We start from the raw sequence: 13,015 nt of genomic DNA, 5'->3' as shown, positions 1-13,015 counted from the left end.
CCAGGATTGGTGTTAGAGAGGTGGTGCTCGAGTGCAAGTGCTGGTGCTCTCATCTGGAAGAAAATGGTACTTCATGACATGGATATTGATGCTGTCTTTGGCTCAAACTGAAGTATTGGGAGCAATGGGGCTCAGGAGAAATTAGATTTTGTAGAATTACAAAATCATCAGTTAGTACAGTCTAACTGATGGCCCTTTAGCTGTTGTAAGTAATACCCTCAACAACTATACACCTATCCCACAGTCACACTCCCTTCCCAGAGACTATCATCCCACTGTTACTATAGTCACCATCTCTCCCTACTATACCTGCTATCCCACAGTCACACTCCCTTCCCAGAGACTATTATCCCACTGTTACTATAGGCACCATCTCTCCCTACTATATCTGCTATCCCACAGTCACACTCCCTTCCCAGAGACTATTATCCCACTGTTACTATAGACACCATCTCTCCCTACTATACCTGCTATCCCACAGTCACAGACCCTTCCCAGAGACTATTATCCCACTGTTACTATAGGCACCATCTCTCCCTACTATACCTTCTATCCCACAGTCACACTCCCTTCCCAGAGACTATTATCCCACTGTTACTATAGACACCATCTCTCCCTACTATACCTGCTATCCCACAGTCACACTCCCTTCCCAGAGACTATTATCCACTGTTACTATAGACACCATCTCTCCCTACTATACCTTCTATCCCACAGTCACACTCCCTTCCCAGAGACTATTATCCACTGTTACTATAGACACCATCTCTCCCTACTATACCTGTTATCCCACAGTCACACTCCCTTCCCAGAGACTATTATCCCACTGTTATTATAGGCACCATCTCTCCCTACTATACCTGCTATCCCACAGTCACAATCCCTTCCCAGAGACTATTTTCCCACTGTTACTATACACACCATCTCTCCCTACTATACCTGCTATCCCACAGTCACACTCCCTTCCCAGAGACTATTATCCCACTGTTACTATAGGCACCATCTCTCCCTACTATACCTGCTATCCTACAGTCATAGTGTCTTCCCAGAGACTATTATCCCACTGCTACTATAGGCACCATCTCTCCCTACTATACCTGCTATCCCACAGCCACACTCCCTTCACAGAGACTATTATCCCACTGTTACTATAGGCAGCATCTCTCCCTACTATACCTGCTATCCCACAGTCACAGTCCCTTCAAAGAGACTATTATCCCACTGCTACTATAGGCACCATCTCTCCCTACTATACTTGCTATCCCACAGTCACACTCCCTTCCCAGAGACTATTATCCCACTGTTACTATAGGCACCATCTCCCTCCGCTATACCTGCTATCCCACAGTCACACTCCCTTCCCAGAGACTATTATCCCACTGTTACTATAGGCACCATCTCCCTCCGCTATACCTGCTATCCAACAGGTCCAAAGGCCTCTATTTATTACCACTACAGACACAATTTTCCTCTATGTCCTTCTTTAAAACTGGCCTGATTTCTTTCATAGTCTCATTTGTGCAAATTTAATTCCTTTTGGATTATCCCCTGCTGAATCATAGCCAGGGCTGATACTGCATTTTAGATGTAGGCTGTGACAGGAACATGAAATAGAAATGATTACCACAACCCAGTGAGGCATAAGCATCCAAGAGCAAGAAGAAAAAACTGTTAAAGATCAGGGCACCCTTGATATACGCAGGAGACAGGAGGACTAATTTTTGCAAAATATCTAATTTAATTCAAGGATATCCAATCTGCAGTGCTCTAGCTACTGATATAGAACTACTGAACTAGTCAGTGTGATTTTGGAGTTGAAGTTTAGTAACAGTTTGAGGGATAGAGGCATAACAAGCCTGTGTTACATATTAAAAAAATTGCAATTTTTTAATGAAGCCAGAGCATAGTGCTTCAGAAATTACAGAAACAGTCCAAGTGCATAAAAGTAACACATGAACAAAAAGAGGGTGCCAATAGACTTGCCTTTGAAAAGACAGAGTCCCAAAAACTCATGTCACCCAGCGAAAAGGAATGAAATGATGGAGTTTTATTTACAACCACCTTCACCCGAAGGGCCTGCCTGCAGGGGGCAAGGGTCTTCAGACTCTCTTAGATGCAAGGCCAGGGGGTCCCTTTATCCAAAGGGCTTCCAAGCAAAAGGAAAACAAATGACCTCCAAAGAGGTCCCAATTCTTATTCACCCTCAATCAGGAAGATGCCTAATGGTCACTGCCCCCTCCAAAATCTGTGCATACCCATAAGAGCCTATTGCACTGACCATATTAAAAAAAAAAGACAGGTGACAAACTTAAAGAATAAACAAGATTCTTACTGTAAATAATTAAGAATAAATAAATAGGATAAAATCCATAAAAGGGGTGACTGTGTGCTGCCCCAGCCTATTTCCCACCAAGTGGTCTGTCTGTCCTACTCTAAAACAGGCCCTGTTGTTACAGTGAGTGCATGGAGACTAGCTCTGCATGTATGTAAAATCTAAAATATAAAGAAATATCTGCACAAAATAATACTACACAAATACTGACTCTAAATTATGCCCAAGTAAGGAGATGACATTCCAGCAGCTTGTATTAGGCTGGGCTCTTTGCTTATGAATATATACAAAGTGACAGCACCCAGAAATACCCATTCTATAGCAGACATGTGGCCCCTCGGGACATTGGAGCACAGTGTCACCACGGAGACTACGGACCTAATTAGACATTCTCGCTGTGATTGGGGTGATGTTGGTTGGGTGCAGTTTTAAAATATGGAATAACAAAGCAGTGTTAAATATGCAGCACACACATGTCGTGTTTGGTTAAAGAGGTACAATGGCCTTTGCTATCTCTTTGTTGGAAAAGCAATATTTCTTCCTGTACTGTTGTAAGTGGATCAATTGCAATTTAACAGGTTCATGTAAAGATGCACTGACCATGAATTCCAGTTTATTAAAGAGAAAAGCCTCACTGTTTCTAAGCAGGGCTGATCTGTCTTTCCTTTACCCATCAACAGGTAGTAGCTATGAGTAACTGGCATATTTGCATCCGGATTACTTTTAATCTGTATTAATAGTTCAACTTCATGTTTGAATGGAGCATATGAAGCAGGAAACAGACTTCAACAACAAAAGCAGAGCCACCAAGAGGGAAGACCAAAGAGGCACAACAGGGCACAGCAACCAAGCCTGTAACACCTTTTCGCCCTGATCATGATTTCACCTGCACTCCCATAATAATTTGTTCATGTACTGTATTAGCCCCAAGTCATGACATGGATATAGTGGTCAGACCTGAAAGGAATTCTTCAAAGGTAGAAAAGTTGAGCTGCTGGCTGAAGTTGTACAATTGTTCATTATGTAAAGAAAGAACCCAGAAGACAAATAAGTGTAAATATTAACAGAGGCATTGGTAAGTTGTGGTTCTCCAGATAAATGACCCCTAATGTCATTTCACAGATATCACAATAGGCTGGACTATTGCACACACTATGGCAGCTGACCCCTTCCAATCCATACAAATTGCCAAACATGCATCCCAAGTAGGCTCTTCCCAGTATCCCTATTAGGCATCACTAAGAGGGCATTGTGGTATTGCTCCCTCAGAATTCCCATTATTGGTACCCCAATAGTTAATCCTTTCCTGCCTTGCAGTTAAAACTCACTGGTGAATACAAAAATCATAGTAAATTATACACCTCCAGAATCCCACGTGGTTGTCAGCTAAGTCTGTCGGCTTTTCTGCAGGAAGAGAACATCCCGGGCTGTTCTCTGGAACACTGATGTTCTGTGGAGGCGACAGCTCCCGTATTAACAGTTCCACGTTTCACCTGTTTAGCTCTTTTTGTGACAAATCAGATCTATTTATTTGTTCCAAGAGTTGACACATGGATAAATTCACCCCACAGCAGCTATGCACTAATAATCCTCGGCTGCACAGAAAGGTCAATTCTAATAACATTCGTCACCAATACTTATACAATTTCTCTCCATCTCTCCCATCCTGCAGAGCATGCTCCTTCCCCTTTAGGTTTAACTGTCATTTTTATTGACTTGTGCCACCTCCCTTTTGCATAATTTATTCTACATTTATCCTTAAACTTGTCACTGAAGACTTACGACATAGAAAGGATCTTGTTACAAAATGGAATTCACATTAAAATCTGCCTTGTGCCATTCCTGGAATAAGCAGCTGTTCTATTGATGCCCAATTTAACAGTTGAGGTTATATAACAAATAGGATAACGCAAAGCTGTTTCCTACTGGTACTCCCAGACCATGGGAGTCTGGATTCATTCTGACAGATACCGACAGCACAATGAATAGTTGGATATTTACAAGCAGAGCTCTGTCTAATGGCTATGGAGAAGGGGACTCCAACTGGAGTGTAGAATAGGGGTAGGAGCCTTGAGGTTGGGAAGAGCAAGCTTGACAAGATTAACAATGTTTAGCTGAGGGGTGCAAGTTAGGAAGGGGTTTATTAAAAGACAGCTTAACCCTGCAGGTATTATTTAAATTTTAAAAGTACAGGTATAGCATTTTAAAAACAGATCTGTACCTGTTCTTCCTCAGCTATCTACTCAATAAAGCAGAATCTGCAAAATAGAAGAGCAGCTCATATCATATGGGTTATAATATAACGCGTGACACGTGCCCTATATTTTAACCTACATGTTCAGTTAGATGTGAGAACATAGAGTTGAAGGATTAGTGTAGAATCCAAATAATCTCTTTGATTGTGAAACTGCATTTTCTAAAGACAGAGATGAAATCTCTGATAATGTGGCAGACATCAAAAACCAGTGCAAAAAGTCTCTTTAATGACAAGTTACCATAGCAACATGACAAAAACCCAGTTTGTAAAGAAGCATAGTAGGGCCTAGATATTTTCCTAGATAAACTTTGTTATAGGGTGGTTACAGTGTTTGAAAACATCAAATTACACACATTTTTATGGACGCAGCAGCAAGTGTGCCAAGTGCTATTGTGTCCATACAGCCATTTGCATCGGGTGACAGAACATGGCAATTTGCACTCTAAATTGCACTGTACACCACCCCTGTTTCCATTCCCCTGCCACTCTCCACTTGTTCCAGTACTAGTAGCCCTGTCAATCTGCTCCCCCACCAACTGTGCCCTTCCAGTTCCACCAAAGGAACTTGCCTCTTCTGCCTACTCCAAATTCATATATATATATATATATATATATATATATATATATATATATATATATATATATATATATTCAGTCCAGTCTGGTGCACTCACAACCAAAGCCGCAACCGCCTGGTTGCTGGTAAAAATTAATTATACAAACATAGCAAAAAACACACTCCAAGGACTTTTTTAAAACCATTAGGCGGGGATGCAATGTATGTATATATTTATATTTATATATATAGTATGTCAGCAACTGACTTACACTGCATTATGAAGTCCTTGAGAAAGGCCCTAAGGTGGGCCGAAACGTTGGACACAGATGTTTATGCAAATAAATATAACTTGATTCACTTGATAAATGGAGTGCGGTTCTATGTGAAAATTATAAGTATTATTTGAACCAGCACCCACGATTGGGAAATCCATATAAATATATATATTTATGAAATAACTATTTCTAGTAATTGCTTAAAAAATGCTGAACTTACATTGTGGCAGTTTTCCATTATTTACATAATCAATTCCAGCCTGGTTATTATATTGAATATGTTTGCTGAGGTTTTCATTAGAGCCCAGTTGGCATTGATTTCAGTTAGAGTGTAATATAAGTCTGTAAATAATATGCAGAATGCTGACTGTGAATCTTACCACTGTAGGGGAATCAGCATATACTCTTTCCCCTGCTCTAAGGGGTATTGCTCTAAGGCTTGTGCTGATGTCCACAAAGACTACAGTTTGAAGTTTGGCTATACCAAACTCATTATTTTCCTTTAAATGCATGTTAAAGCTCAACAACAACAAAAGATATTGTGTATACACACTATACCCTATGTTTTGGCCAAATGCTATCACAGCCCTTTAGCAGTAAACTTTTGTACCTCTACAGATGCCCCCAGCACCTCCACATCTTATTTTCTTCCTCTGGGATACTACCAGTATCTTAAGCTTAGACAGCAACACACAATATAAAATTTAAAGTACAAGGTTGATTAGTATTAGTAATAAATTCCATCACAGGGAAGTATAGAAACCAGTGCTTTCTGCATCTGAATAAATGAATAATCAGTCCTGTAACATTAGCTATTATTACAAATGTAAATTAACATTCTGCTTATGGTTTTATTATTATTCCACAACCCCTCATCCCAGAGCAGACTGTGGAGATCAAAAACCAAATTCTGTTTATTGCTGACTCATAGGAGATAAAGGATTAACATGCTAATAAAAGAAATAATAATAACACCCCATGTAGTAGAGAGCAGCCGGAAGGAAAAGGATGGCTAAGGAACCAACCATGCAAAGGAGGAGATGGCAGTGGTGGAGATAGAAAGAAAGAGTAAGGTCAGCCCACCCCAAATTCCAAGAGCATGTACTTTAGGCAGTTATGGGCTTAACTCATGTGCAGCTCCATTGGCAGGCTAAAGTCTGGCTAACAAAATCCAAAATTGGCAGCTCTTGTAAACAACTTTTAAAGGCATGCATTGTTACTATTATAGAACTTAGTGCTGGTATCCTAGGTTTGATTCCATCCAGGGCACTACTGTAACTGCAAATTTGTATGTTCTTCCTGTGCTTGGACAGGTTCCCACCAGGGACTTCGGTTCGTCCCATACCTTGTACTTGATCCCAACGAAGATATAATTAATGCTTATTGGAGGCAAAACAATCTTGTTGGGTTTAGTTAATGTTTAAATAGTTTTTTAATAGACTTAAAGTGTGGAAATCCCATAATCCCAGGTATTGGTGGGAGGAAGTTCTGCAGGTTAGGTATACCCTGTGGGAAGTGCAGATTCCCTATTGGGCCAGGAGTGTCATGTGGCTTCTGCTGCTTTATAAAAGGGAGAAAATACCAGGTATGGTTTTTTGAACTCTAGTAAAAGAGGGTGAATGGTTCTGAGGCAGGATGAAATTACAGTAAGAAAGACTAGAATGTAGGACACACTTAGGTTTTTTTTATTAATGCTGCGTCTGATTTGACGCTGAAAACCCAAAAAAGTTACTGTAAAAAATGATGCATTTATTGTCCGCAATTGATTATACCCCGAAGCTGTCCGAATCCGAAAATATGTCATCTAAAACCTGCCTAATTCATCTAAAAATCAATGGTAGATGTCCCCTTAACCATTTTGATAAATAACCCCCTTATACATCTATTTTTCCTATGAGTGAGAGCTAGAGTAAAGCTGCCCATTCATGAGCTGAAAAGCTGCTGACAGACTGAGTTGGCAGCTTATGGGCGAGTGTGCGGGGCACAAGTCCACGGCTCAAGGCCGCATCTGTTCATTGGCATGGTCCTGCAATTCAACTGCCTGTATTGCCGCATTATGATCCGATCATTGGGCCCTAGGGCCCATGATCGGATCAGCCTGATATCGCCCACCTCAATGTGGGCATTTCGCGGAGAGATCCACTCATTTGGCGAAACAGCCAAATGAGTGGATCTCTACATGGATGGCCACCTTTAATAGATCATACAGAGAATCAACTAAAAAGACCATCTCATGCCAATGTAGTGACCCAATACTAACTAATACTAACACTGACTGCAAATATTTCTCTGCTTGTCCATCATGCCTTTTTTTACCCTTATTTTCAGCAAAAGGGGAACATTTTTGATTGTGTCAGGTATAAACAGATACACATTAATGGCCAATATGGTCTGCCAAACATCAAAAGACACCGCTGCAATTGGGTTTGGCTACAGAATGGCTTTGGCATTTGCAAGACTCTTTTCTTTTAGTAGCACAAAATGACACACAGTCTCTTGCATTGATGTTCTAGCTCCTCTGCAGGGATCCAAAGCCTTTGTGTGCACAGAGCCAGATGAGAGTAAGTGGCTCACTTTAAAGATGGTTTCACCGGTATCAGTTAGTGCAAGTACTCCATGATTATATAGTATTATAGAACATGTGATTGCAGCATTCGCATTCAATGTGAGCAGTCTCAGCAGAGCTCTCTCTATCTTTCTCTAGCCCCACGATAAGCATGCCAGGAACCAGAAGGAAACAACAGTTACTTACAGTTAGATTTATTCACCTGGTTAAATCCTATAGCTGAAACAAATGACCTGAAGCAAGAAGGCAGCGAAAAAAACAACATAATCTGGGAGAGGGCATGTCAATAAGCAAGGCTACCCTGTGGAAAGTTAGGACACTCTTTAATAAGAGATTTTCTAATAGCCACTCCAGCATCTGAAACCCACAGCATTGTCAATCTTGCCTTCACAAAGACAATTTCAGAGAGTGTGAAGGAATTCTAGTGGGAGAGATGCAGTAAATATTAACCAAATGTAAATAAGCTTGACTTTATACTAAAAGGGATTTTAACTACGTTTTACCAACCTCACTTTTTATACCAACACAAAATGCTTTCCCATCCTTTACGACATGCATTCTAATACCTTCCTTGACTTTTCCCTACTCCTTGCCTCTAAGCCTGACCCCCTACTTCCAGACAATGATCAACACTTAAAGTTCCACCAATTGTATTCTCCAGTCCTTTTTAATATTCAACCTCTGCCAGGCTCATTGTCTCCAGTTTCTGACTTGCAACTCAATCTTCCCTTCCTCGATGCCAAACTCTTTCATTGCATTTGTAACCTCTGCTTCTAGCAATGCCCTTATGGCTTCCTTTGCAATCCTTAAATCCTACACCCATATGTAATAAATGTCTTTCCCCTCACATTATCCTATTCAAGCTGTACTTGTATCATCTACACCAGTGGTTCCAAAACTGTGAGGCTTCTCTACCTAATAAAGCTCCTTGACTTGGTTGGGGGGGGGCTCCTCACTGAAAGTCAATTAGGGACTGGTTCATGGAGAATGCCTCTTTGCTCACCTAAATACTCCTGAAAGCCTATCTTGGTTGGCAGTTACAGTAAGACTTGAAGTAAACTATGACTGAATGGCTGTTTCAGTAATATTTTTTATGTTTGCAGCCATGGTATTCTCCAATGTTTCTGGTCACATGATAACCTCTGTAGCAACTGCTGGTATACCATGTATCTACCTACAATATCTTGTCTTCCTCTCATATCCCACATCTGCATTCCGCAAAACCCAGTCTCTTGAACACTTACCACATGTCTGCATTTCTTAAATACTCTCACGTTATGCAACCTTTCTCCTGCTGTACATTTATGCCTTCCTTCCTTCCACTTTGAAAGGAGATGTAATATTTTATGGTGGCAGTGGTGCTATCTTTACTAGTGGCGTGGCCTAGGGCACACCAGATATTGGCTGATCCTATTATTAATATTATATGATAGGATTGTTGGAACCAATGGCCCGTAAACCTTCAGCAAGTGTGGAGTTGTACATCACTTGAAGGGCTGCTTTAAATACTGATCTTTATAATCTTCAGCCTCTTGTTCTGCTTTACCCGCTATGTCTCATTCTTCTTGTCTGCTTCTGTCTGGGACCCCACTGTATCTAGGGTCCATGGCATCCAACTATAGACAGCCGTGGAAGAATGGGAAGAAATCTAGGCCACTGGTTTATTGACCCTGACATATAGATTTTTTTTTACACTTTTTTACAATATTGAGATTCTTCCAATAGCCAGTAGTAATTATAATTTGATCTCTAATCAGTCACATTTATCTGGCTCTCCAGTGTAAGAACCTCCCCGTTGTGATCTTCAAGATCCATTCAATGTCTCAATGGCAAAGTAGATATGACACAGATCACTGCAGTGTGGAGCTCTCTTGGTACCATACAAAGAACTGAGTATTAATATATTCATGAATATTTGTTTTCAACAAGCCATACGTTTCCTCCCATGTATCTAAACCAGGGTTCCCCTCCTTGCACAAAAGGAAATTATTCCCCAAACCCTTTATGAGAAATCTGCACTAGAATCAGCATTACATTATACATTACACTCACATGAGGACATTGGCCATCTTACAGACAAGGTTATAAGGAACAATGAAAGACATTCAACTTGTTTGTGTGTCTATGGCAGAGAATAATGTGCTCAGATTTTAAAACCAATTTCCTTCTAAGACAGTGTAGAAAGGTGCAATAACAACTTAGAAACATAAACTAATTTCATAGCAACAACAGTAGTTGGAATGTATGACTTCCAATGAGACCCCACTCAACTCATGGGATACGCGCAGTCACTTATTGCCATCCTCTGCGATTCATGCTACGTTTCCCTATACAGATATGGGACCTGTTATACAGTTCAAGGGTCAATTACAAGGTACTAGTTTATTGTTACAGAGAAAAAGAAAATATATTTTACAATTTTTAATTATTTGATTAAAATTGAGTTTATAGGAGATAGCTGGATAACAGGTTTCCTTTACACATTACAGAGAAAACTAAGGGCTCCATCAGATGTTACATGTACAGTATGGGGGGGATAAGGTGCTACCTACTTGGATGGGAGCAAACATATGGGAAAGTCCTTTTTATTCAAAAGGCTTCTGGGCCTCCTGGAAATAAAAAGGTTAAGGTTATCTCCTCCACGGTTATTTGGGATAATGTTGAGATTGAGCCAAACTGGGGCTATTGGAACTACTGCTTTCATTATAGAACTGTTTGATATTTATATGGCTGGGATTATACCAAGTGGGGAATTTATTGTTATCCTTTTTTTTACTTATTAGTGAACCCCTTTTTGGCTGTTCTGGCAATAATAAAGTTATAGTTTTTAACACTGGTATTTGCTGGCAACGAACCAGGGCATGTTGCAATGAGAATTTCATTTTGGAATCACAAAACATGGTCAGAACATTGCAGCTTTCTACTCCTAAAAGTCAGCACTGTGGTGTTCAAAACATACTGCAATGAGTGAAACAGTTATACCCTTTTTAATGCAAAAAAAAAGCCCACACGTAGCAAATACACTGGGAGTTGGGCTTTAGACACACTACATATACACAGGAAAATCATTTCTTATCCATTGGGATTATGCAACCTTGTTGTAAAGCTTAACAACAGGTAAAGATTACACATTCAACTCTCGCCAAGCGCAAGAAGCAGAGAACAATGTATACTTTTGCTGGAGGGCTCATTTTAGGAAACTAAGGTAAAGTCATTTGCTATGGACCCTCAACATCACAGGGGGAAACATATTGAACAGATTACAATAACAATTGTTAGATCTTTTACAATGTGCAATATTACAATACTGCTATATTCTCAATAGTATATTATACCATATACAATAAAGGTGTTGTCAGACTACAATTCCAAGCATCTCATCAATATTTCACAAGAGGACTGATCTCTTATCTCCTGTCTCTGCTTTCCTGGGATACAGATAACATCCCACTTCAACATTTCACTGCAAAGAGCACCCTTCGCCTGTCACGTCAGGAGATCTTTCCCCGACGGCAAACGAACATCTGCACGACTTGTGTGCTAAATTAGAATAAACCTTCCCCATTCCTACACAGCGGGGACATTCGCAGCAACATATTAACTCCTTCCAATACTTGGGGATTGATTTGTTTTGTCATGAGGATATTAGAACCCAACCCAATTTAAATACTGCATCTTTTGGAATGATCTTTTAAAATTTCTCACTGTTTTGCCCAATATTAATCTTTCTAAAGAAATAATGAATATCGTAAAAATGGAAATGATGCCCCCCTCTACCCCAAAGGTAAAGCATCAGTCATTTGGCATGCCTTGCTTGTGATTTATTTCTGTTCATTGGAATTAGTTCTCTGGCAGGCGAGTTGATTTATCCAGCTGTGCTCACAGCAATGCAACAAGAAAGAAAACATTGTCGGCTGCCCCTGCACAACAGAGATCTGGGCATGCCAATAATCCCCTTTAATCAGACAAGCATGAGACATGAATAACGGAGGTTATTCTGAAGTTCACTTCTGACCTGACCATCGAGAATTAATTCTGTATTCTGCATTAGTGATTGTAACCCATTCCTCATCATTCAAAAACTGTGAGTTAACTCTTTCAGTCACAAATGTGAGCTGAAAATATTTCAAACCTCTTGCTAAGAAAGGGCCAACAGTTATTAACAGCCAGCACAAGTCAGCTTGTTGTGTTCTATTCCTAGGGATTTTTTGTTTTCTCTTGAAATCCTCGCAGCAATATTTAGAATGATCCATTTCTTGCAGAAGATCACAGAGAAGAAATATGCTATATAGGTTAGAGTAGGAACAGGGCACATGTAGTGGTTAGAGTTTGGCAAAGTAGCCCGAAGCTTTAAAATGTTGCTCTGGTTTCACTGAGAAAGGTAAGTGACAAAGGTCTTACCTCTGGGACACATATGGCCACATGTCTAGGTGCACAGCATGCGCTGGGAACAGGGTGAAGGTCCAACACAGGGTTTGCAGGATTTCACAAGGAGAAGAGAATCACTTCACTCCAGTCTCTACTACTGCTGCTCCTGCTTGTGCACTGAATCCCCCGTTACTGAGACCAAGCCACTCCTTCTATCTACACACAGATGAGTCAGAGGAGAAGATGTGAACAAGGCACAATCCCTTAACCGCCTATTAGCCAATACATAGCTTGACTTGACCATCACAGCAGCAAAGAAATCAGTTTTGTTTGCCAATCATCTTCAGCCAGGCAGTCTCATTTCAGGTCTATGCACAGATTTTATAAGAATCCTTTGTCTCTTTATGCAATGTGATGCATGAATGTAGCAGAACCAGGAGAACGATTTTATGATGGTTTGAAGACATAAATAAGTTCACCGGCTGTACAGTAATATAATAATTATTCATTGAGTTAGAACTTAATTACTCCTGAAAAGTTCTTATCAGTACAGTCAATGATAACATTTTGTAAGGTGAACATAACTCTTTAACACTGCTTAGCATTTGTTCCTAAAGGGAACCGGTGTTTAGGGGTAGCCCAATAGGTGAAATGTACA

At 40.3% G+C, this 13,015-nt stretch overlaps 1 protein-coding gene across 1 annotated transcript in view; it reads right to left on the bottom strand.

Annotated features, from left to right (window-relative positions):
• sphkap.L (SPHK1 interactor, AKAP domain containing L homeolog) overlaps positions 1-12,546 on the bottom strand; it is a 123,526-nt gene extending 110,980 nt beyond the window's left edge. Inside the window, exon 1 of the mRNA XM_041563471.1 lies at positions 12,391-12,546. Within this exon, the coding sequence (XP_041419405.1) occupies positions 12,391-12,413 (23 nt within the window). The 5' untranslated portion in view covers positions 12,414-12,546. The remainder of the gene's footprint in view (positions 1-12,390) is intronic.
• Positions 12,547-13,015: the final 469 nt, after the last annotated feature.

Source organism: Xenopus laevis, chromosome 5L, assembly GCF_017654675.1.
Source record: "Xenopus laevis strain J_2021 chromosome 5L, Xenopus_laevis_v10.1, whole genome shotgun sequence".
In the NCBI taxonomy this organism is placed as follows: domain Eukaryota; kingdom Metazoa; phylum Chordata; class Amphibia; order Anura; family Pipidae; genus Xenopus; species Xenopus laevis.
Note: the sequence above shows the minus strand (reverse complement) of the source record. Positions and strands in the feature narration are given on the sequence as shown.